We start from the raw sequence: 22229 nt of genomic DNA, 5'->3' as shown, positions 1-22229 counted from the left end.
AAAATATACAAAACCGTTCATCATGTGATCTACCGCTACGTAGCGCACACAAAACCTTCTTCTTGCATGTTTCATCACAACTACCGTCTGGTCTTGATTTAAAATAATATCTATAAATAGAAACATGCGCATTATGACTTTTTGTAAGAAAATATACAATACATTTAAAGCTGTAAGCTCTGAAAGCATATTTGTATGATGTTCAAAAGACACGATTTCGATCTTTCAAGAAAATGCTTTTGGTAATTTTTGGTAACAGGAACCACAGATCTCTAACAGGAATCTGGAATTCTGCCAATAAGCGCCATACATTATATCCTATGTGCATACAAATGCCATAAAGTATCTTTTGTATCCTTTTGAGTAGATATAATTCATGAGTATTATTATCTTTCTTTTATCACTTTTCATAATAAAAATCTGACTGCTAATTTGTCTACAATTAAAGTAGACAGCAGACCTACCTATAAAAAGTATTTAATAAGGTATTGTTGGTTGACATTTTAGTTATGAGAATATCCCAGTCTGCTGGATTTAATGCATTCATTCCATAAGCTTTCTGAAATAAAACAAGACATCTTATCAATATACCACTGGATGAAGGCCCTGATTTTTCTACCCAGTCTCTCCCTGTCAGTGATAAAGATGCAGATATGGAAAAGGACCCGTAGTCGTTGGGACAATAACTGAGGCCCTGAGTACTTGATAGTTTGAAAATGAAAAAAAAAATAGGCTAATCCTAATCCTTATTTCCCTGATTGCACACTGTATGGTGTTTTACACACACTGAGGTTAGAGCTGGCAATTTGACTGCTTATCAAATACATTCCAGCGAGACCTAAACCAACCTTGATTTGTTTTGAAGCTGTAAAAGATACAAACAATGACTTACTTTAGCAGAATATTCTAAAGTCCATTTAGGAGTGTTATACATATTGGTTGATGTTAAATTTAATAAATAGGTTTCATGATCTAACACAGCCTGAAACAAAGATACATGAATGAATGAACAATTGATTGAATGAATGAACAATTGATTGAATGAATGAACAATTGATTGAATGAATGAACAATGAATAAACAATTGAATGATTGAATGAATGAACAATTGAATGAATGAATGAGCAATTGAATGAATATATAAATAAACAATTGACTGATTCAATGAAAATCCGATTGAACAATTGACTGATTGCATGAAAAACTGACTGATTGAATGATTGACAGTCAATATTCAAAAAAATTCTAAGAAACTTTGGCCATCGCCAATAATAAATTTTACCATCTCTTTTTTGTGTATAAAAACTGTGCATTATACTCGCAAATATATGGTTAGCGAAGTCAATATCTTACCCATGATGAACCATTATAATTACCATCCACTGTATAAATTCTAAAACCAGGATTTAAATCTGAATAGGGTGTTACACTGGGACTTATATAAGCAATATTTAATGGTCGTTTTAAATCATTCTCATCATAAAATACTTCAAAATGATCATTATGTGTGTGACCAAAAAACTGAGCAACTATTGTACTCTCATATCTGAAAAGAAATCAAATTGAGTGTTATGTCTGCACCAAATCAGCCTTAGGAAGGTGAAAATATCAGTGTTTAAAGAAAATTTGCCAAAATATCTACATAAGTCTTTACAATTTCAAAATTTCAACAGATCTGTAGCAGACTCTGCCTCAGTTTACTAACCCTTCAAACTGAAAAAAACTGTTTAAATGCAGCTCTGTTGATATTTGCTAATAACATCAAAAATTCTACAAACTTATTCGAAAAATATAGTAAGGACATATTTTATTGAACAGAGCATTTGATTGGTTGAATATTATATGGCCTAGAACATGAGATATATAACAATTTTGTCAGATCATGGATGTCATGTAGAGTCATCCTCATTTATACAGTTATATAAATGAATTTATGCCTAAACAAATATATCTGATATAAATTACCAACCTATTGACTATTTTATAGTAATTCCAACTCCAGGCTCGTAAACAATCTTTTATTCCTGGAGGTATATGACCAATAATATGTACCTGCAAGTAACATTTCAGTTTCCATTATGTTATGTCCCCTGATTCTGATAGTCGTGCATCATTATCTAAAATTCTATCATATTCGTTACAATGCTAAGATTGACAGCCATTAGGTTTTTATGCAAGTTATCTCAATAGATTTCCAAATGAAGAGAGCAGAAACCCTTTTTTTCCCTCTGACCTGCATCCAAATGAACTAAAAGTATCAAAATCCTATCATTTTGCAATCAAACATAAGACGCTATCCAGTCATTGTGACTATAATGACAGAAGTAGACACACTCGTTTTCACCTTGCTGGTTTAGTCCTGTGTCCAATTGTATTATAGTGACCTATTCTTAAGACATTGCAGACAAGAGTTACCTTTTCCTGGTTGTTTTCAGCTTGTTGTAAGATGTTTATTAACCACTGTAACTGGCCAGCAGGATCAGTAGCATTGAGTAACAACCACCTGCAATACAATTCATACAACTTTAATGGATTCAAGGCTTTTCATAGTGAAATATTTATAGCTTCCAATTTGCGCCATTTACTGTCTGATATAGTCTTGTTTCCTTCTAAGTTGATGAAGATGTTGTCTACCACCTGGTCCTTCACCAATTCTTTAGGCATTGATAATTCCTTGTTTTTCCCATATTCTACTGGGTCAACTTGATTGATGAGAAATGAAATGAATGGAGTATTACGTCCTACTTTTCTGCAGCATGTTGGCTAATGAAGACGGAGGAAAGATGACATATTCAAGTACGGTAAAAAGCAGAATTAGAGAAAGTCAGCTACTTACCAATTCCGATTGTTACAAAAATTAGTATTAATAGACACTATTCTAAAACCACGAAATGGTGACACTTCATAGAATGCTCCTCTGAAAAAAAAAAACAGAAAAATTATCTTACTTTGCTTTTGGGGCAGACACCAAAAGGCTCTCTCATTTTTTTACTTTGAATTTACATTTGTGTATTTGTAATCACTGGCATTATGTACCTGTGCTTGCCATGCGATATGCCGGCACTTCATGCAAAATACAGCAAAATTCACTATATGTTGTATTGTTACAGAACAGGACATTAAATTTGATTTTGAAAAGTGGTAAAGTAGAAATGTTTTTACCTTTTAATTGTAGAAATAGTGGTATTTGGCAGCCATGTTGACCAGTCTTCTGCTAGAGCATCATACAACCAACTTATAGATCGGTTACCAGTTATAAATGGTGGAGGAAAACTGATCAAAAACAAACAAGCAAAGATCTTTGTGAACATATATATTAACTGAAATATTCAAGGACTGTTGAGTTGAAATTTAAGGACATTTGAGTTGAAATTCAAGGATTTTATTGTTTTGTGTTTTCCAACTGCATAGCAATTAGCCATGTCTTTCTCCCTTCTGCATTGTTTTTAAGAACATATAAGACTACACCTTTGTTTTCAAGATTCCCTACTAAGCAAGTTTGTTCTTAAAGACTTTCAGGAACCAAATTTCAAAGTTTTCAAAGACTTTGTGAACATTAAGAAACAATCTATAACTACTAACCTATTCACTGGAGAACTCTCATGATTTCCAAGAGCACTGTATATTGTTTTATCAGGAAAATATTTCACAAACAAATCATGTAATCTTTTTAATATATCTACTTGATCTTGACGTGTTTGATTCCAGATATTATGAGCTGGTAAATCTCCTGTCCAATATACTATATCAAACTGAAATGAGATGGATTTTTACACCCTTCTGTAATTTTATATAAGAAGGTTATATGGTTTTTGAAAAAGTGACGTCATCTGGTCAGGTTCTTGTCTTATTGCAGGAACCGTATAAGTCAGATGAGAATAAAAAATAAAATATTTTAGGGGACTTCGATATGCCTAAAAAAGTAAATAAATTTCTTTTGAATAGATAATAATAATTTGGAGACTAGTAGGACTATTTGTTAATTACCTGATGTGATATTTGTTAATTACCTGATGTGATATTATTTAATTAGCTGATGTGATATTTGTTAATTACCTGATGTGATATTTGTTAATTACCTGATGTGATATTATTTAATTACCTGATGTGATATTTGTTAATTACCTGATGTGATATTTGTTAATTCCCTGATGTGATATTTGTTAATTACCTGATGTGATATTTGTTAATTACCTGATGTGATATTTGTTAATTCCCTGATGTGATGTTATTTAATTACCTTATGTGATATTTGTTAATTACCTGATGTGATATTATTTAATTACCTGATGTGATATTTGTTAATTACCTGATGTGATATTTGTTGGAGATGTTCAAACAGATTATTCAATGTCCAGATAGGTGTATCACAGTTTCTATAATCACCCCATTTTCCAGCTCCTGGCACCCCTTTACCTGGAATAACATTGATATGAAATTATTGGCCATGGTTTATGGCGCATCATCAATTTGGTGCATAACCTTACTCTGAATGACTCATAATTTAAAGTTGATGTTCATTTTACTGTTTGTCTCTGTCATATTGGACGCAAATGCATTCTTTTTTTATCAATTAAGTATCTTAGATCCACATTGACCCCCTTACAGGGTTCGTTCACACTACAAGCAAATCAGGACAGCGCATGAATCAATAATTTGCTACAGAGGATTTGTTTTTGCATGTTAATTGAACAGTAGACAACTGCTAGCTGCCATTGGTAAAAAATACAGTCAAATTTCACGAGTGTGTCGCTGTGCCTCCTCTGAGCGTCTGTATATTGAAGATATTGAGCGTCTGTATTTTGATAACAAGACATTAATATCGCTTCTAACTGCTTTGCTTCGCATCAGTCTGTTCACCTTGCAGAGTGACGAATGCACTACAGCCTTGAACATTAGCTGGTAACTAACCTGGTTGACCATCATCTGGTCTACAACACAATGGTTCATTACAAACAGCATTACTACCAGGTTTATATAGTACATCTAGATGTATATCAGAGAGCTGTAATATTCTCTTTACAGGTGATCCAGGCTATAGTATAGAAAATAGAAATGAAATGGAGTTTTCAGCATTCTAATTTTGTGCACAGAATTTTCCAGGGCTAGACAGGAAACAAAATTAAACTTATAATAGTTTAGGGATATTCTGGAAAGAAAATAGAAATGAAATACATCCTTCTTCCTCCACCTATTCATTATGGGCTATTGAAGATATGCAAACTGGCAGACTTATCAAGTGGACCGCTAGTCTAATACACCTCGGAATGCACCTATTGTTTGAGCCACATTATTCTGTCACTAAAAAAGGCAGCCACATGATTGGTTAAAACAGAGGTCAATCAAAGGTTGACAGAATGAAAAGTCAAGAAGGACAGTGTTAGACCATGGTTACGTACAAAGCTAATAGCTAACAAAACATTCAAAACGAAACTAATAAAATACAAATGGAAGTTAGGTCTAATTTTAATTAGACTGACAAACTGGTAGCTAATAATCTAACTTACCTTAGGTGGTTTTATTGGAGTGATGGGAGGTTTGGGTGTTTCAGGAAGGGTAATGTTCCAGTCATCTAAGGGATTATATGGATCTCCACAGTCAGTTATCAATATGGAGCAGACTTCTTTAGGTCCTAACACTAGTTTATCAAACACTGTCAAAACTTCATCCTGAAAGTGGAACATTTATGGGTATGAATGACTAAAACTCTTCTCATGTTGCCGACACGTTTCGGATAAAAAATCTTAATCAGGACATTCAGTTCTGTAAAGACATCTTTTCATAAACCAGAGCATTCAATTGGTTGAATATTATGTGACCCAGAACATGAGGGGCATAACAATTTGGTCAGATCATAGATAACAAGTGGAGTCTCCCTAAAAAAAAAACCCAAAACAAAAGATATTCACACCGAAAAGAAATAAATTTGAATTGTCTCATCTTAATTTTTTTATTCCTATCCTTAAGTCATTGCCAAATGTCCTGATTTGATATTGGACTAAAAAAAAAATTCCATTTGAGTCAACTAACCTTAAATTCATGACTCAATCCCTCACAGACTCTTTCATCTTCAATACCTAAATAAATACACAATCTTTCTATCTGAATTCTGATTTCTTCCTCAGATTTATACGAGGCTACTACTTCTTGAATCAGTCCTACGCCTAGTTTACAGGCTGTACATCCTGCTGATCCTAGAATACGGCGCGTGATTGGGTTCTTCACGAACTTGGTTACAGTGTTATCATAACTCAATTGATAATTTTCGATGGTTTTCTGCTGGATGTAATCATTCACGTCTGCTGTTTTTAATGATTGGAATTTCAAGATGTGTGAATTTATGATGTTTATTGAAAGGAAGACTACGAGTATACCAAAAACCTTCATCTTCTTCAAATTCTACATTACATTCTATTCCCTGAAAAAGAAAATTTCAAAAGACCTATTGAATATTAAGTTTTCATCAAGTTTTATACAACATTTCAACGACCGAATTAAATTAAAAACGAAATCCATTTCCACTTTTCTTATACACTTTAGAAATAAAAATGTCCGTACCTTTTTACCATTCACCAATATAATGAAGGAAGGAAAAAAGAGATGAAGATGGTTCTTTTCTTATTAATATCTTCCTCGTATGAAGTTTTGTTTTTCAATGTTATGTTGAATCACATGATACATCACGTGATTGCACAATACAGGCGAATTCTTTAGTGCTTAAAAAGTACCCACTTCTTTTGAGCAATTGCATAACTTCATCAAAATATATTTTATAACTGTAACTGAATTGATATGTTTTTTATTTGCTCAGAAGTGATTTTTGCATCAATTAATGTTCCGAATTTAGATCAAATTAATTGACCCAGCCAATGTATATAACCAAGTTTAAACTTAAGTTACCAAATCGTACGATGAGATAACTATTTGTAGTCATATTTCATACAATTATGATGCCAAAAATCCAAAAAATTCCTTTCGATGTGTTTCTTATGTGTCCGGGACAGACAAGCTTTTATGAGCCACTCTTTAATGTAGGATTTATTTGAGTCGAGGGTCCTCATTGTTGAATGCTCTTCTCTCACCTCTTAGACGAGTTCACTTGAAAACTTTGCCTGGAATTTAGTCACATTGGAATTTAAGTTAGTCACACTTGTCCTGATGAGGATTTTATACCCAAACCAATGTCTTGTTGTTAAGTTTTCGACACCATTATTAAATTTATCTCTTTTTAATAAACAGCTTAGTATACTTTTTGAGTCTACGGTTTTTTATTTCAAGGGGATATTATATAAATATTTTATAAGTGACATATCACCTTTCATTAAGGAGCAGAAGATTCAATTCCCACTCCACCCTTACATGAGATTATTAGGTCTATACGTCATCTATTGCAAGAGAGCTATCGCCATAATTTTCTGCACATGCTTAGGCTAATGAAGACAGTCAACGCAATGCAGTGTGCTATGAGGGAAATCCTCAACAAATTTCTCAAGTAAGAACCAGTTCCTTTCAGAATCGGACCCGGTTCAAAGTCCTCCATCTATTATGACCTTGAGGTGTCTAACCTAATATTTTATCTCTCGACTTTCTGAAGTAAAAATTGTTTATTCAGCATTATAAAAGGGGTATTGAATATACAGCTTGTACGAGATTTATAAACTACTCGAATGAACTTTGGTCGACAGAGGTTGGCGTGGGGGAATAGATAGATTGAATGAGCACTCAGAAAATAGGATTCAAACTGCGCCAGACACATTGACGTGCAATTTCAGGTATAGTAGCAGATTTATTTCATTTAAAGGGACAGTTCGCCATTCGTTTGACCAATTTTACTTTAGTTTCAGAAATGGGAATTTCTTAGCTTAGCTAATCATTAATAGTGTTCACAGCTAACTGTCGAGACATTTTAGCCTTCAACTCCACACGTGTGGCCAGAATAATTCACGTCTGAATGTTAAAATGACGACTCGTCATTTCTTGAGACTCTGCCATATAGAAAAGACATATAGAAATAGAAAGATCATACCTAGTTTGAGATATTTTTGAAGGAATTATGCGATTTTTGTTCATTTCTAGTATTTCTGAAGACTATTTATATATATTCAAGACCCAAATCAACCGCAGAAAATGCAGGCGAATCTATCCCTTTAATGAGACCGTGTATTTTTATATCTCTTGTGTATGGAATGTTTTACAAAAAAAACCCCCAAAAACATATTGCAGTTAATAGTGTTTTTTCTATTGTCTGTTAAGATCTGTTCTTAAATTTTCTTCAGTCAAGTCCATATTTTTTAAATGTTTCAACATTGTTTCAAACATAGATTTCACTTGAAAAACATGCTGTTTTTACAATGTCCTGGGTGTTCTTTTGGTGAAAAATATTAGATTTTAAACATTTTTTCAATACAAACATGCCTAGGAACTGATTTTAAACATTAAGATATGCTTTGAATCTTAAACTCGGAAACTTGAGACCAACAGGATTAGTATTATAGGATCTTTAAGAGCTTAGTTGTATGTACTTTGATGTAGTCTGGTTTTGTAAAGAAAAAAAGAGTTACGTCCCATTTGTTGTCAAAGAATTACAGTGAAAAGGTACGTAGCACATCCATTAAATCATACGATATTTTTTTGAATTTGAACTATTTTGACTAGTTATCACTGAAAATATATATTGCAGCGTTTACTTGGCTGGTTTATAAGGCCAGTGATTTACGTTTATTGTACTGTCTTTTGCATTTGTAAGAAAAAATCAGAGCTTACAGTTTTCAGAGAGTAGGGTAATTTGAAGGCCTAATCATGCTAGGCCTCATAATGCAGTAGACATAGTGATCTGATAGTTGCAGACAGGTTTACTAGTATAAGTTATACTAACACAATACAATTAACATTAATTTACAATTTCTTCTCTATTTGTCTCTCTAATAATCTTACTTGTTCGCATCACAGTGGTGTTCTAATGACATATTTAGCCAATCAATGATGATCAAGGGTATATATCGTGGGTGACCACTTCACTTGAAATTGAAACCTTGTATATGCCATATGTGATAAAGCATATTTTGTGACGTCATCAAACACTTGGTTTTAGTGGAATTACAGGAACCAAATTGAAAATTGGAATGGTGCAAATTGATACTACCATTGTCCCTGATACACATCAAAATTTAGAAACCTCTTTACAATCCCTTTAACTGAATAATTGAATTGTTTATGGATATTTTTTTCAGATAGTGAAAGTGAAAATGAATGCAAAATGTGGATCATTAAACCATTATGGTGCAGACGACTTCGAATGGCTACATCAAGAAAATTGAATCTACAAGTCAAGAATGTTGTACTGCTTGCATTGTTGTTATTCCTTATTTGGTATTTACGATCAAGGTTATATTACAGTTCAGCAGAAATGGGAGATTCGAAGATAATGTCCATGGGACTTCAGTTCAAAGACCGAAAATTTATGTTGAATGGTAAAGAAATATGGATAATGAGTGGTGCCATGCATTATTTTCGCGTCATGCCAGAATATTGGAGAGATAGGATGTTGAAAATGAAAGCTGGTGGATTGAATACCATTGAAACGTAAGTTGGTTTTGTTATTTCTTAGGGTCTTGTTGCCAATTGTCAATGGCCGTTGTTTCCAACATTATCCTAGTAAGTGAAACAGAATCCCTGTTTGATGCCAGTCGCAATTGTTCAATATATATCTGAACTTTTTTTACGATGTTTACGGAGATGAACTCATGTCAGTGTAACAGATTTTAAATTTCTTGTAAAGTCAGAAGTAAAAGTCAGTAAGCATATTTGATAATATTTTTAGATATGTGTCGTGGAATCTTCATGAACCAGAACCAGGCCATTTTGATTTTGAAGGAATGCTTGATTTAAGGTAAGAAATTATTGGTTGTTTTGAACTATTTCTGCTACATTGTATATTGCAAATATCTTTAGCATTACAGGGTTTATAATCCTTCAATGGCTTATTAATTTGTAATATTATAAAAGATAAAATCTAAATATTTACTTCACAAGCTGATACAAGTTTTTATTAGCCTAGTAATGTACAGAAAACTTCAATACCTTTTATTTTTTGCCATTATTTGCAGACGATATATTGAATTGGCTCAAGAACTTGGTCTATATGTAATATTCCGTCCTGGACCATATATCTGTTCAGAATGGGATTTTGGTGGAATGCCAAGGTAGGTAATTTTGCAGCTGACGAAGTGTTTATTTTTCTGAGCCCAAAGTGTTTGCTTTTGCAAAGTGTTTTTTATAAAAGAGCTTCAAAATGCTTATTTTTCTTAAGATATTGCTGTTATATTGTTATGGAAATATGAAAACAAAACTTGAAACACGTTGTTACTTAGAGTTTCACGCTTTGCAATTTTCATAAACTGTAAAAATAATAATTACAAAATATCCTGGTCCATTGATAGCAGACCTAAAGCCTACACAAATATAAAATCAAATAATGTAACCTGTATTTAACTGAAAAGCTTTCCATCATTAATGCTCTTAAGCACACTTCATTAAACAAACATTCCAAACTCGTCTCAAAGTGTAGACATGAGAATAATTTCTACTTGTCCATCTTCAGTAGGGACACAGGCTGAAAATAGGTCAGTTGTATGAAGACCGCATAGCGTGAATCTCTGAGTAACAACATGATTCAAGTTCTGTTTTAATATATTTATTTTAGTTCCATGATATAATAGTTTTAACACATTTTTTTTTTACTCCTTAAATAGTTGGTTGTTAAAAGATCCGAATATGAAAGTTCGCTCAAATTATGAACCATATCAAGCTGCTGTGAAGAGATTTTTTAATCATCTTTTACCAATGATTGAAGACTTACAGGTCTGTTTTAAAGGCCATGGTTCACTGTATTGATTTGAGTCTTGAATATGTATAGCCTGAACTGAACAGAAATCGCCTAATCCCTTCAAATATAACTAGAAATTTCACTTTATATTTTTATATGTCTTTTCTATATATGGCAGAGTCTCAAGAAAAGACTAGCTGTCTTTTAAACTTTCAAGCACAGATGAATTAGATACAATTGATCAAAAGGATGCTGAATCTGTCCCTTTCAAATTTATTCCCAAATAACCATTTTATTGTGCAATTTTTTTACCCCCATGTATTAGTGTATACTGAAACCTTTAAGTTATGTTTAATACACACTGAATGCATCTGAATTCTACAGTTTTTTCTAATCACTATGGATCACCACCTGCGTATGATTGCTAATAAAAGATAGTGGTTATAGGTTTGCAACAAGCATGCAGACGATCGCAGACGCACACAGAGTAAGTTTGAAAATTTTGGACATGGTCAGTAATTCTCTCCAAATTCCGGTCATTAATTAATATGCAACAGAGACACTTTGTGAAATATGTAAATTATTTTTGCAGGCAACAAGAGGTGGACCTATAATAATGGTACAAGTAGAAAATGAGTATGGATCATACCATAGTGATGTTTCACATTTACATTTTATAGCAGATGTAGGTTTCCATTTTATATTGACGCAAATTCTGGTGCTGTCTATTTTTCTGACATTCTATTGCACAAATGACTATTGGCCAGCGCGTCTGGAGTTACTGACAGGGGGTAACTGTGTTGAAAAATTAAAAGGTACAATTGCTATCCATGCTGGTATCAAGTCCTTTAGGTAGAGGCAATTAGTTCATAAAGAAAATGCTGTTTTTACAGCACATCTGATTTTCAGTATAAAAAGGGAAACAGATGACTGCAAGACCCCGAAAGCACTGCTCAAATTTTCAGTCAGACGTCTGCAGTTCTTGTGGTTCTAAAACTTGTTGTTTTATGATGTTATAATCACAAAAGATATCTAAGTGCCTTTTTCTTAGTGACATCTTAAAATGCTTAGTTTTTTTAGTGGTACATGTATTGCAAATTGATGATATCAATATCCCCTGTACACATAAATAGTTTAGAAATTCTCTTTACAATCCCTTTGATTAAGCTGAAATTATGCAATTGACGATTTTAAATGTCTTTAATTATAAGTTATTTAGAGAATATGGAATTCAAGAACTATTGGTGACGTCTGATGATTTAAAGGGCAATCATCGAGCTATGATTAAGTCAGGTAATGAGTTCAATATGAAATGCATGATGCATGTGTTAACTATATTGTAGTTATTGAGACACCATGGTGTTCAAGAATTACTAATAACATCTGATAATGAACATGGTATGGCTAGAGCACCATTTTTCAAAGGTGAGAAATCTTGAAAATTCCAATCAGTTGATCAATCAATCAATCAGTTGATCAATCAATCAATCAGTTGATCAATCAATCAATCAGTTGATCAATCAATCAATCAGTTGATCAATAAATCAACCAGTTAATCAATCAATCAACCAGTTAATAAAACAATCAACCAGTTAATCAATCAGTTGATCAGTTGATCAATCAGTTGATCAATCAATCAATCAGTTGATCAATCAATCAATCAATCAGTTGATCAATCAATCAGTTGATCAATCAAATAGTCAATCACAAAACGAACTGATCAATCAAACTATCAATCAGTTGATCACTTGATCAGTTAATCAATCAAGCTGTTGATCAATCAGTTGATCAATCAGTTGCTCAGTCAATTAGTCAGTTGATCAGTCAGTCAATCATTTGATCAGTGAATCAATCAGTTGATCAGTCAATCAATCAGTTGATCAATCAGTTCATCCAGCCAGTCGTTTTTGAGATTCCACAGTCTTGTTACAATCTTGAATCTGATTTATTATTTATTTTCCAGTGGCTCTACCAACAGCAAATCTCAAGAAGTTTGACATAGAGCTATACAAACATATAACAGAGATAGATTCTAATTTTCCTTTCATGGTCATGGAATATTGGAGTGGTTGGTTTGATCATTGGGCAGGCGAACATAAAACAGAAACAGTTGATTGTAAGTCATCAGTCTATTAACATCATAAGATCGTTGCTCCCTCAATTTGGCTTATATTGCATATACATATTTATATAGAGGTTTCCTTAACTTTACAAGAGGAAAAGCTGTTAGTGATATGTAAGTAAGGGCCTTTGAGATAGTGACGCTTAATCTTAGTAAAATTCCAAGAACCACAGAAGTCTGACTGAAAAATGGAATGATGCAAATCAATGCCATATGTGTCCCTGATACACACTAAGAGCTACAATCCCTGGAAAACTAGGATAATGGGATGCTCAGTCAGTAGAAAAATGGATTGTGCCAGGCAATGGGACAAAGGGATTTATGATGCCAAAGCTTCTGCATTAGAGATTCCATCACCTATTAGTTCTTAAGCTATGCTTATCATTGCATTTTAACTTTTTAACAGACCATGAAGAAATGGTAATAGAAATACTTAAAAGACAAGGATCTATTAATTTCTATATGTACCATGGTGGAACCAATTTTGGTTTTATGGCAGGAGCTAATTATTTTGGTGAATACAAGGCTGATGTTACTAGCTATGGTAAGCAAGTTTATTAGGACTCAATCTAAATAAATTTAGTTTACAATTTTGTTTCTTTTCTTCTAAGAAATTTCATCCTTATTGTAATCTATCAAGTTTTCTAATGCTGCCTGTTCTAACTAAGTTATTTTTAACCAATCAAAATGTGTCACTCATAAAATAATTACGAATTTTGAAATAGCAATGGCAAAAGTTGAGCAATATGAAAGCCTCTTTAAATTCGTTATCCCACAAATTTGTCCATGCTACCAAGAAACGGATCCTACATGACGCTTTGATTGGTTAAAAATAACAGTTATTAAAACGCGATTGTGGTAGAAAACCTGTTAGATTACAATGAAGGTAAAAATATCTGAAAAAAATAAACAAAATTCATATGATAATTCAAGTTAAAATGTGAGCTTGTTTCTATTTACAAGCTGTTGGAATTGAAAAATAGATTGTTGAGTTTAAAGGTTCCTCATCTTTACCTCATTGTATCGAATTTTAGATTATGATGCACCACTATCAGAAGCTGGAGATTTAACACCAAAATATGACAAAACAAGACAACTTATTTTAGAGTATGTCTTGAAACCTCAAGGTATGTATTAACCATAATGTACCCAAATATATCAAAATATTTCAGACTTTATTTCCTAACTATTTTATGTTTGGTAGAAGGTCAAGGGTGCTTTGAAAAATATGACGCCATTTTGCTTAATAAAGGTGATCCAGGAAAGCGTGTTAACAAAAAGTTTGAAATTCAGAACAAGAGTCACTATTCTGCATGATTCTTGTACTGTCTTGTAACCAATAGTGATGAATCGTAACCAATAGTGATGAATTGTGTTGACTGTTTTTGTTGTTTGATTTTGACAGGAATCACAAGTCTTCCAGATCCTCCACCAAACTCGCCTAAAAACAGCTACGGTGAGAACACTTTTTTTGTTATCGGCATCACCCATAACTGTCTGTCCATTGGTCAATATTTGCATTTGCCAAAGGCAACCATTTTAATAAAACATTGTCAAATTTTTTTATTATCACCAACAGATGAACCCTATCAAAAATCAAAAAAATATAAAAAATTTAAAATGAGTTAGTGCCCTTGTTTATGAAAAAGTTAAAAGTCCTTTTAATATACAACACTGATTCCTATACTTTTGATATAATTTCAGGAACAGTAGAGATTAAAAATTTTATTCCTTGGAATGATATACTACAGCTTGTCACAGTAAGTAGCATCAGAGCTGTGGGAAAGTCAAGAGAATTTTTTTTCTGAGTTGCTGTTCATGTATTATATATTTGCGAGTATAGTGCTCATTTTTTACCCTCAGATATGTCTTTTATATGCCTTCAACTGTGTGGCACCATTTTTGCATTAAGATTTTAGCCAATATCAAATACTTCCACAAATTGGTAAGAAATCTGAATGAAGGTTCAAAAATTTGAAATCAATAGTTTGGTGAAGCACATGGAGATTCAGTGAAATTTTTTTTTATTTTCTAGAAAACAGTACAGAGTCAGTCAGTGGTAACCATGGAGATGTTGGATTTAGGTAACGGTTATGGACAATCATATGGATATATTGTTTACCGTAAAACTATGAATGCTGGGAAACATCTAAGCTTCACATCAATGAATGACAGAGCTCAGGTAAATTACCCAGATTCTGTAAAATAACAATATTTATTTACAAAAAATTGCAGGAATTGTACTGAATTGAATGTTTTACTGCTCTGTATATTTATTGGGGAGTGATGTTCTGTTTCAGGTTTTTGTTAATTCTAGAGAAGTAGCAGTATTTGAAACGAACAGTATATCCTTGGAGGTTAATACACATATTAAACAGGTTAGTCATGCATACTTCACACCCACACGAAATTTAAATTGTCCGTCTGTCTGCAATTAGCTTGTGCTCAAGCTTGGACTGGAATTTTTATACAAAATAACAATATGAAATATTACATTGTTATTTCAATGTAGTATTTCACATTGTTTTTTTCAATATATCAGTGTAGTATTTCATATTGTTATTTCAATATATCAGTGTAGTATTTCATATTGTTATTTCAATATGTCAGTGTAGTATTTCATATTGTTTTTTCAATATGTCAGTGTAGTATTTCATATTGTTATTTCAATATGTCAGTCTATTTCATATTGTTATTTCAATATGTCGGTGTATTTCATATTATTTCAATATGTCAGTGTAGTATTTCATATTGTTATTTCAATATGTCAGTGTAGTATTTCATATTGTTATTTCAATATGTCAGTGTAGTATTTCATATTATTATTTCAATATGTCAGTCTATTTCATATTGTTATTTCAATATGTCAGTGTAGTATTTCATATTATTATTTCAATATGTCAGTCTATTTCATATTGTTATTTCAATATGTCGGTGTATTTCATATTATTTCAATATATCAGTGTAGTATTTCATATTGTTATTTCAATATGTCAGTGTAGTATTTCATATTGTTATTTCAATATGTCAGTGTAGTATTTCATATTGTTTTTTCAATATGTCAGTGTAGTATTTCATATTGTTATTTCAATATGTCAGTGTAGTATTTCATATTATTATTTCAATATGTCAGTCTATTTCATATTGTTATTTCAATATGTCGGTGTATTTCATATTATTTCAATATGTCAGTGTAGTATTTCATATTGTTATTTCAATATGTCAGTGTAGTATTTCATATTGTTATTTCAATATGTCAGTGTAGTCTTTCATATTGTTATTTCAATATGTCAGTGTAGTCTTTCATATTGTTATTTCAATATGTCAGTGTGGTATTTCATATTGTTATTTCAATATGTCAGTGTAGTATTTCATATTGTTATTTCAATATGTCAGTGTGGTATTTCATATTGTTATTTCAATATGTCAGTGTAGTATTTCATATTGTTATTTCAATATGTCAGTCTATTTCATATTGTTATTTCAATATGTCAGTCTATTTTCATATTGTTATTTCAATATGTCAGTCTATTTCATATTGTTATTTCAATATGTCAGTCTATTTCATATTGTTATTTCAATATGTCAGTGTAGTATTTCATATTGTTATTTCAATATGTCAGTCTATTTTATATTGTTATTTCAATATATCAGTGTAGTATTTCATATTGTTATTTCAATATATCAGTGTAGTATTTCATATTGTTATTTTAATATATCATTGAGTTTGCTTTATTTGCACATTTATTACTAGCTCAAATATTAAAAATCCCAAAAGCTGTCACCATTTTATCAGATAATCAATTTAATCTAATATTCATTTTTATAGACCATTTTTTTGTCTATATAATTATGTACATGATCTCAAATAAGGTCAAAATGATCTTTTTATGAAGTTAAATAGGCCAAGAAAGGTTTGAATAAGTTTTTGTCTCTTAATTGAAATAGACTATAGTCTAGAAGTACTCTGTCGAGATATAAAATGAAATAATTATCTTATATTAAATAACATATAAGAAATAGACTATAGGTATTGCACCACTCTATCTTCTAGCTATATATAGTTTATATAGATAGTGTATAGTGGGTAAGGCTATAGTTAAATGGGTTCTTCGTATTTCTAAAATTTAGAGATTAAACTTGCTTTAAAGACCAAAGAAGAAGATTACAGATGAAGACCTATCTGGGTCTTTGTACCCAGGCTCCCATTGACGCAATCCTTACCCATTTTTTTTTTGCAATGTATATGGAATCAGAGACTGATCTGAAACATTTCATTGGGCATTTTCAAAGGCATGGGTTCAAATCTCAATTAAGACATCTTTTGATCTAAAATATTTTTTTCATTTTTTTATTTTTTGAAATGATAAAGCATACTTTGTTTACCTTAAAAAAGTGAAAGTTTGGAAGATATTGACTTATATTCTTTTAAAATAAATTAACTGAAAAAAGTGTTATTGTAGGCTTACATAGGTTTTCTAAATTCTTTATGTGTATCAGGGACATTGATAGCATCAATTTGCACCATTACAATTTTCAGAAAAACGTTTGGTTTTTGTAATTGCACCAAAAACTAATTTAAGGGAATTGTTAAGAGGTTTTCTTATAGCATAGATTTGCAAAATTCCAATTTTCGATCAAACGTCTGTGATTCCTGCAATTCCACTAGAACTTATCGCAAAATATGCTTTACCACATAAGGCCCTTCGCGATTAGTGATGTCATCAAACACTAAGTTTTAGTGGAATGACAGTAATCATAGACGTCTGGTTGAAAATTGGAATAGTACAAATTGATGCTATTAATTATTAACTCTTTGTAGAATGATGTAGTAGATATAATAGTAGAAAATCTCGGTCGAGTGAATTACATTGATGCCTTCTCAGATATGTTGAACCAACAACGAAAAGGTAAGATCATACATCTTATTTTATGAGCATTGTTGTAGGAGGTGTGGGGAGGAGGGGACCCTTAGCAACTCCATTGCTTTGCTGACACCTATCTTGGAGGAAGTAGCCCATGTTTATGTGTGTTACTATTTATAACTGGTTTGTTTTCCCCTTATGATAATAGGATTACATGGGTCAGTCTCATTGGACAACACTGAGTTATCAGACTGGAAGATTTTCTCCTTAGATTTTGACAAAGATTTCATTAAAAGGTATGATTTATTAGTGTATTTTTTAAATAATTTGTATTAATTTATATTATGTATTTAAACAAAACAGTAATATATTTAAGGAGTTTAAATAAAAAAAGAAACATAATCCCAAAGTCATCTGTGGCCAAAAACAGATGTTTCAATTGGATAGTAGAGCAATGCCAAATTTGAAGGGAATGGGAAAAGGATTTCTAAATTGTTTATGTGTATCGAAGACACTGATAGCATCAATTTGCACCATTCTAATTCTTAATCAAACATCTGTGGTCTCTGCAATTCCACTGAATCTAAGTGTTTGATGATGTCACTAATTGAATAAGGCCTTATGTGATAAAGCATATTTTGCAATTATTGACGTCATCAATATTTTTTTTTTTTTTGGAATGGCAGAAACCACAGACGTCTTACTGCTTAACGCCTTTCTTATAACAAGTTTACTTAACAATGTTGTCTTGTGTCCAATTGTGTAACCTAACCAACCTCAAGTCTTGTGCATTTTATTTTAGAGTGTCATCTTCACAGAAATGGGAGAAATATGAAGGGTCCCAGGATGAATCTACAGCTGGGTTATACAGATCATATTTAACAGTGAATGACAAACCACAAGATACATTCCTCAAAATGAAGGTAATATCTCCCTTATTAATACTAATATGACATAATCAAAGACTCTGTTAGATGTTATTGTTTCCGTCATTAACAGAAATTCCTCACCCATCACACTTGGTGGCTAAGTTTTTGCTAAACTGAGTATTTGATGTTTGATATCAAGTGAGGTCTTCTACTTAATGTCAAGTTATAATAAACTTTTTCTTACATCTTGTTGAAAGCCGTACATGGCCTGGTGTCAAGCTTTGATTATACGATTAATCTCTCTTGTGAGTGCTTAAAATATAGCCAATCAAATGCCCTGTTACAAAACCAATTAAAGAATTGGTATTTAAGAGTCTTATTATCAAGGGCTCTGATTGGCTGTATTTGCTTGCATACAATGCAATCAAATTGCTGGATTAAGAAACTTCGGTGATACAGAAAAACTGCCTTGTCAAGGTGTTAGACAGAGTTTGTATGATGTGAGGTAGTCCACAGGGAAAAAAGAAACAAAATATGTAAAACCATACTGTCAATGGATTGTTTATATATTTGACAGGGTTGGAGTAAAGGTATAGCTATAATCAATGGTTTTAATCTAGGGAGATATTGGAATGTTGGTCCACAACTTACATTATTTGTACCAGCACCTGTTCTTAAAACTGGACAGAATGAGGTAATTTTGCCTTTATGTTTCTTGCTTTGAATAATTTATTGTGGTCTTAAAATGACAGTTGTCTCCCTTAGGAGAGTAGTTGTAATTGCCTGCTTATAATCTGTACCCATAGAGTTATATACATTCTGTAATAATAACTCTATGACTGTACCCTTATCATTTAAGACTAGGCTAATGAGGACTGAGGCCATATTGAGATTTGTTTTGTTGTAGTGCACTTGAACAACAAAAGCCTTGCCGTATGGTCCTGAAGCAACTTTTTGTGTTTTACTATTACAGGTTGTGATATTTGAGCAACATAAATGTGGAAGTTCTATAACATTCCAAGATCAACCAGAATTGGGAATAACCAAATAATCCAGGAGAAGTGTGTCTCTAGTTAGTTAGCTTCAAAGGAATATTTTGTACCAATTGTTAATTTCATCGTCAAAATTCCATGTCATTCTTTTACATGTCACCTAGCCAAATGCATTGGATATAATATAATAAATGGTGAGGAAATCCAATTTCTTTGATTTTGATATATTACTTTTCATTGGTCAAAATGTCTTCAAGATTTCATATAATCAATCAAATCCATTGTATTCGAATATTGGTTTAATTTAGTCTTATCAACCCGTAATAAACACTTCAGTTTGGGGGTGTGGAAATGAAAATGGTGCTAACAAAGGGACTATAAAGGTGTGATTTGATTTGATTGGCTGAGATTTCCTAAAAATATTCCAGGGCCAATTTAGATTGGACAATATTTATATATATTTGAATATGTAATATCTCTCACTTATATTACCAAGGCCTGTAGAATGTATGACGATTGGGGGCGTGGTTTGGTTGTACACGATAAATCAAATCCAATGTTCTTAGCAACTAATATGTGTCCAAGTAACATGTAATAAGCAGGACATGGATTTTTGACAAAATTTGTTTATTTTATAAAATATTTTAAAGGAATATTGGGGGTTGTTTATATTTTAAAAGAAAAGGTTGTAAAAAAAAAAAAAAAAAATTGGTGTTTTTTTTATTTAATACTCTTTTCAAATATTTATATAAATGAATAACAGCCTTTTTTTTTGGTTCAGTCATTTTATGATAAATTTATTGGCCAGATTTTTGTGCAACAGGCTCGATGGATTCAATCCCTTATTAGAGATAAAAGAAATAAAAAATCCCTCCACTGTTGAAAATGGATAAAGAATAAGGAAAATAATTGTTTTAGAGTGTATATTTTGCAATCAATATTTTTTTTTTGGCCTGTTTAAAGGGACTGTTTCCCCATCCGTTTGACCAATCAAACCTGAGTCAGGAATATTAGCTAATCAGTACATGTTTACAGCTCACCGTCGAAATTTGAGACTTCAAATCCATGTATGTCCAGAATTATACGTCTTTTCTTCGGATTCTGTGAAATTTCTAGAGATATTTTTGAAAGAATTAAATGATTTTCGTACATTTCTAGTACATCTGAAGATCGCAAATATGATACCCCCCAGAATGACAAAACTGTCCCTTTAAATAAACAGGTCAGCTTTTTTGGACTTGATTACACTTGGTCTATTAATATTGCCAAACTCTGTCTATTTTTTATACTTGTTTGTTTATGGTATGTTATTTTGTATATTTTACACCGGTAAACTTTATTGCAATGTCTATAATTCTCAATAAAAGAATTTAACTCATTAATAAATCCAAGTCATTAAAGTGATACTACGTCTTAAAATGAACATAAAATATAATTCTCAAGAAAGGTCAATATGAGTATATATTCATCAGTGAACTTACCTGGAGTAATAAAGTTACAACAGAATCCCTCTAAAATCTAGAAAATTGGAAAATTCATAAAACTAAGTAATTATTGAAAAACACTTAATCATAATATTAAGCGTTTTTCAATAATTAATTGCATTTTTATTAAGTTTTTTGGATTTATCGGATTATATAAGGATCCTGTTATGTTATTTATGACACCAGGTATATCTACTGGCTCTTATTGGTCAATTTTATGTTTATTGTAAGACGTAGTATCCCTTTAAGTTAACAGAATTTTAACTCTCTGTTTCGTACCCGTCCATCTTAAGCATGTACATCATTCTGTTTTCTCTACAATGTCAATGGTTCTTGTAATTCCATTTTTTTTATTTATTATAGGAATTTGAGATGAATTTTGTGGCATTGCTATTATAATTTGCAAAAAAAATATTAAAACTGGCTACTGAATAGACCTTATTCATGTGACAGCCATATTGAATCCAGAACGAGGCTCATAACGCAAACTAACAAAAGGCAACGTGGAGTCACTGCAGTGGGATCGCCACCTAGACTTCTCAAATCTCGAATGCCTCCCTACAGCATTCTCATTATAAATTTTATTGTGATTGAAATCGGAATTGATCAAGCTATTTAATGACACCTCAGATGAAGTTTACCCTCACACATTTCTTAGAAAGACAGCTTTAAGCCCATTTTCTTGCTGTTGATCATGTTTATTGACGTCACAAACAGCCTATTCATTCTTATCTATGGATGCGTTATGAACCTCGCTTTCAGTGTCTCAAAAACAAGGCGTGATTAAGGTCTGTAGGGCTAGGATTTGTAAAAGTTATGATATTGTGTGGTCAAATCACTATTGAATTTAAAATACATCTGATATATGATTTTACAAGTATTAATACTTCAACAATTGTACAGACAGAGATTGTATCAATTGATTTTTATTGTAAAATAAAGGTTATGTATGGATTTATCATTATGTCTTCCTAACATTACATTTGTCATAAATGCTGGGTCATGTTAGGCTAGAATTTGATCAATGGCAAATATTATGGGCACAACAGAGCTATGAGAACAGCAACATTTA

General features: G+C 31.9%; 2 protein-coding genes across 2 annotated transcripts; one reads left to right on the top strand and one right to left on the bottom strand.

Moving 5' to 3' along the window:
* Positions 1-13: 13 nt before the first annotated feature.
* LOTGIDRAFT_92630 (hypothetical protein) lies at positions 14-6213 on the bottom strand (the record flags this gene model as incomplete). The annotated part of the gene is made up of 13 exons (XM_009048683.1): positions 14-110; positions 465-559; positions 893-982; positions 1354-1546; positions 1970-2052; positions 2416-2503; positions 2837-2917; positions 3163-3273; positions 3583-3752; positions 4310-4416; positions 4912-5035; positions 5508-5669; positions 6031-6213. Coding segments are annotated over 13 exons (1584 nt in total), but the record flags the coding sequence as incomplete, so codon positions are not given.
* A 1436-nt stretch (positions 6214-7649) lies between these two features.
* On the top strand, positions 7650-20709 carry LOTGIDRAFT_224863 (hypothetical protein). Its single transcript, XM_009048682.1, has 19 exons — positions 7650-7772; positions 9397-9582; positions 9821-9889; positions 10107-10202; positions 10752-10860; positions 11418-11510; positions 12169-12250; positions 12789-12941; positions 13354-13491; positions 13982-14074; positions 14353-14403; positions 14652-14707; positions 14983-15129; positions 15248-15325; positions 17770-17857; positions 18021-18108; positions 18615-18735; positions 19259-19375; positions 19655-20709. Exons 2-19 carry the CDS (start codon positions 9407-9409, stop codon positions 19730-19732), a joined length of 1833 nt encoding a protein of 610 aa, XP_009046930.1. The 5' UTR covers positions 7650-7772; positions 9397-9406; the 3' UTR covers positions 19733-20709.
* Positions 20710-22229: the final 1520 nt, after the last annotated feature.

The sequence above is a fragment of the Lottia gigantea genome (assembly GCF_000327385.1).
Source record: "Lottia gigantea unplaced genomic scaffold LOTGIsca_127, whole genome shotgun sequence".
Taxonomy (NCBI): Eukaryota; Metazoa; Mollusca; class Gastropoda; family Lottiidae; genus Lottia; species Lottia gigantea.
Note: the sequence above shows the minus strand (reverse complement) of the source record. Positions and strands in the feature narration are given on the sequence as shown.

Coding starts and splice junctions, on each gene's coding strand:
- LOTGIDRAFT_224863 (XM_009048682.1), top strand. CDS start 9,407: ATGGGAGATTCGAAGATAATGTCCATGGGACTTCAGTTCAAAGACCGA. Junction 12,942..13,353: donor TAAAACAGAAACAGTTGATT/GTAAGTCATCAG, acceptor ACTTTTTAACAG/ACCATGAAGAAATGGTAATA. Junction 19,376..19,654: donor TTAAAACTGGACAGAATGAG/GTAATTTTGCCT, acceptor TTACTATTACAG/GTTGTGATATTTGAGCAACA.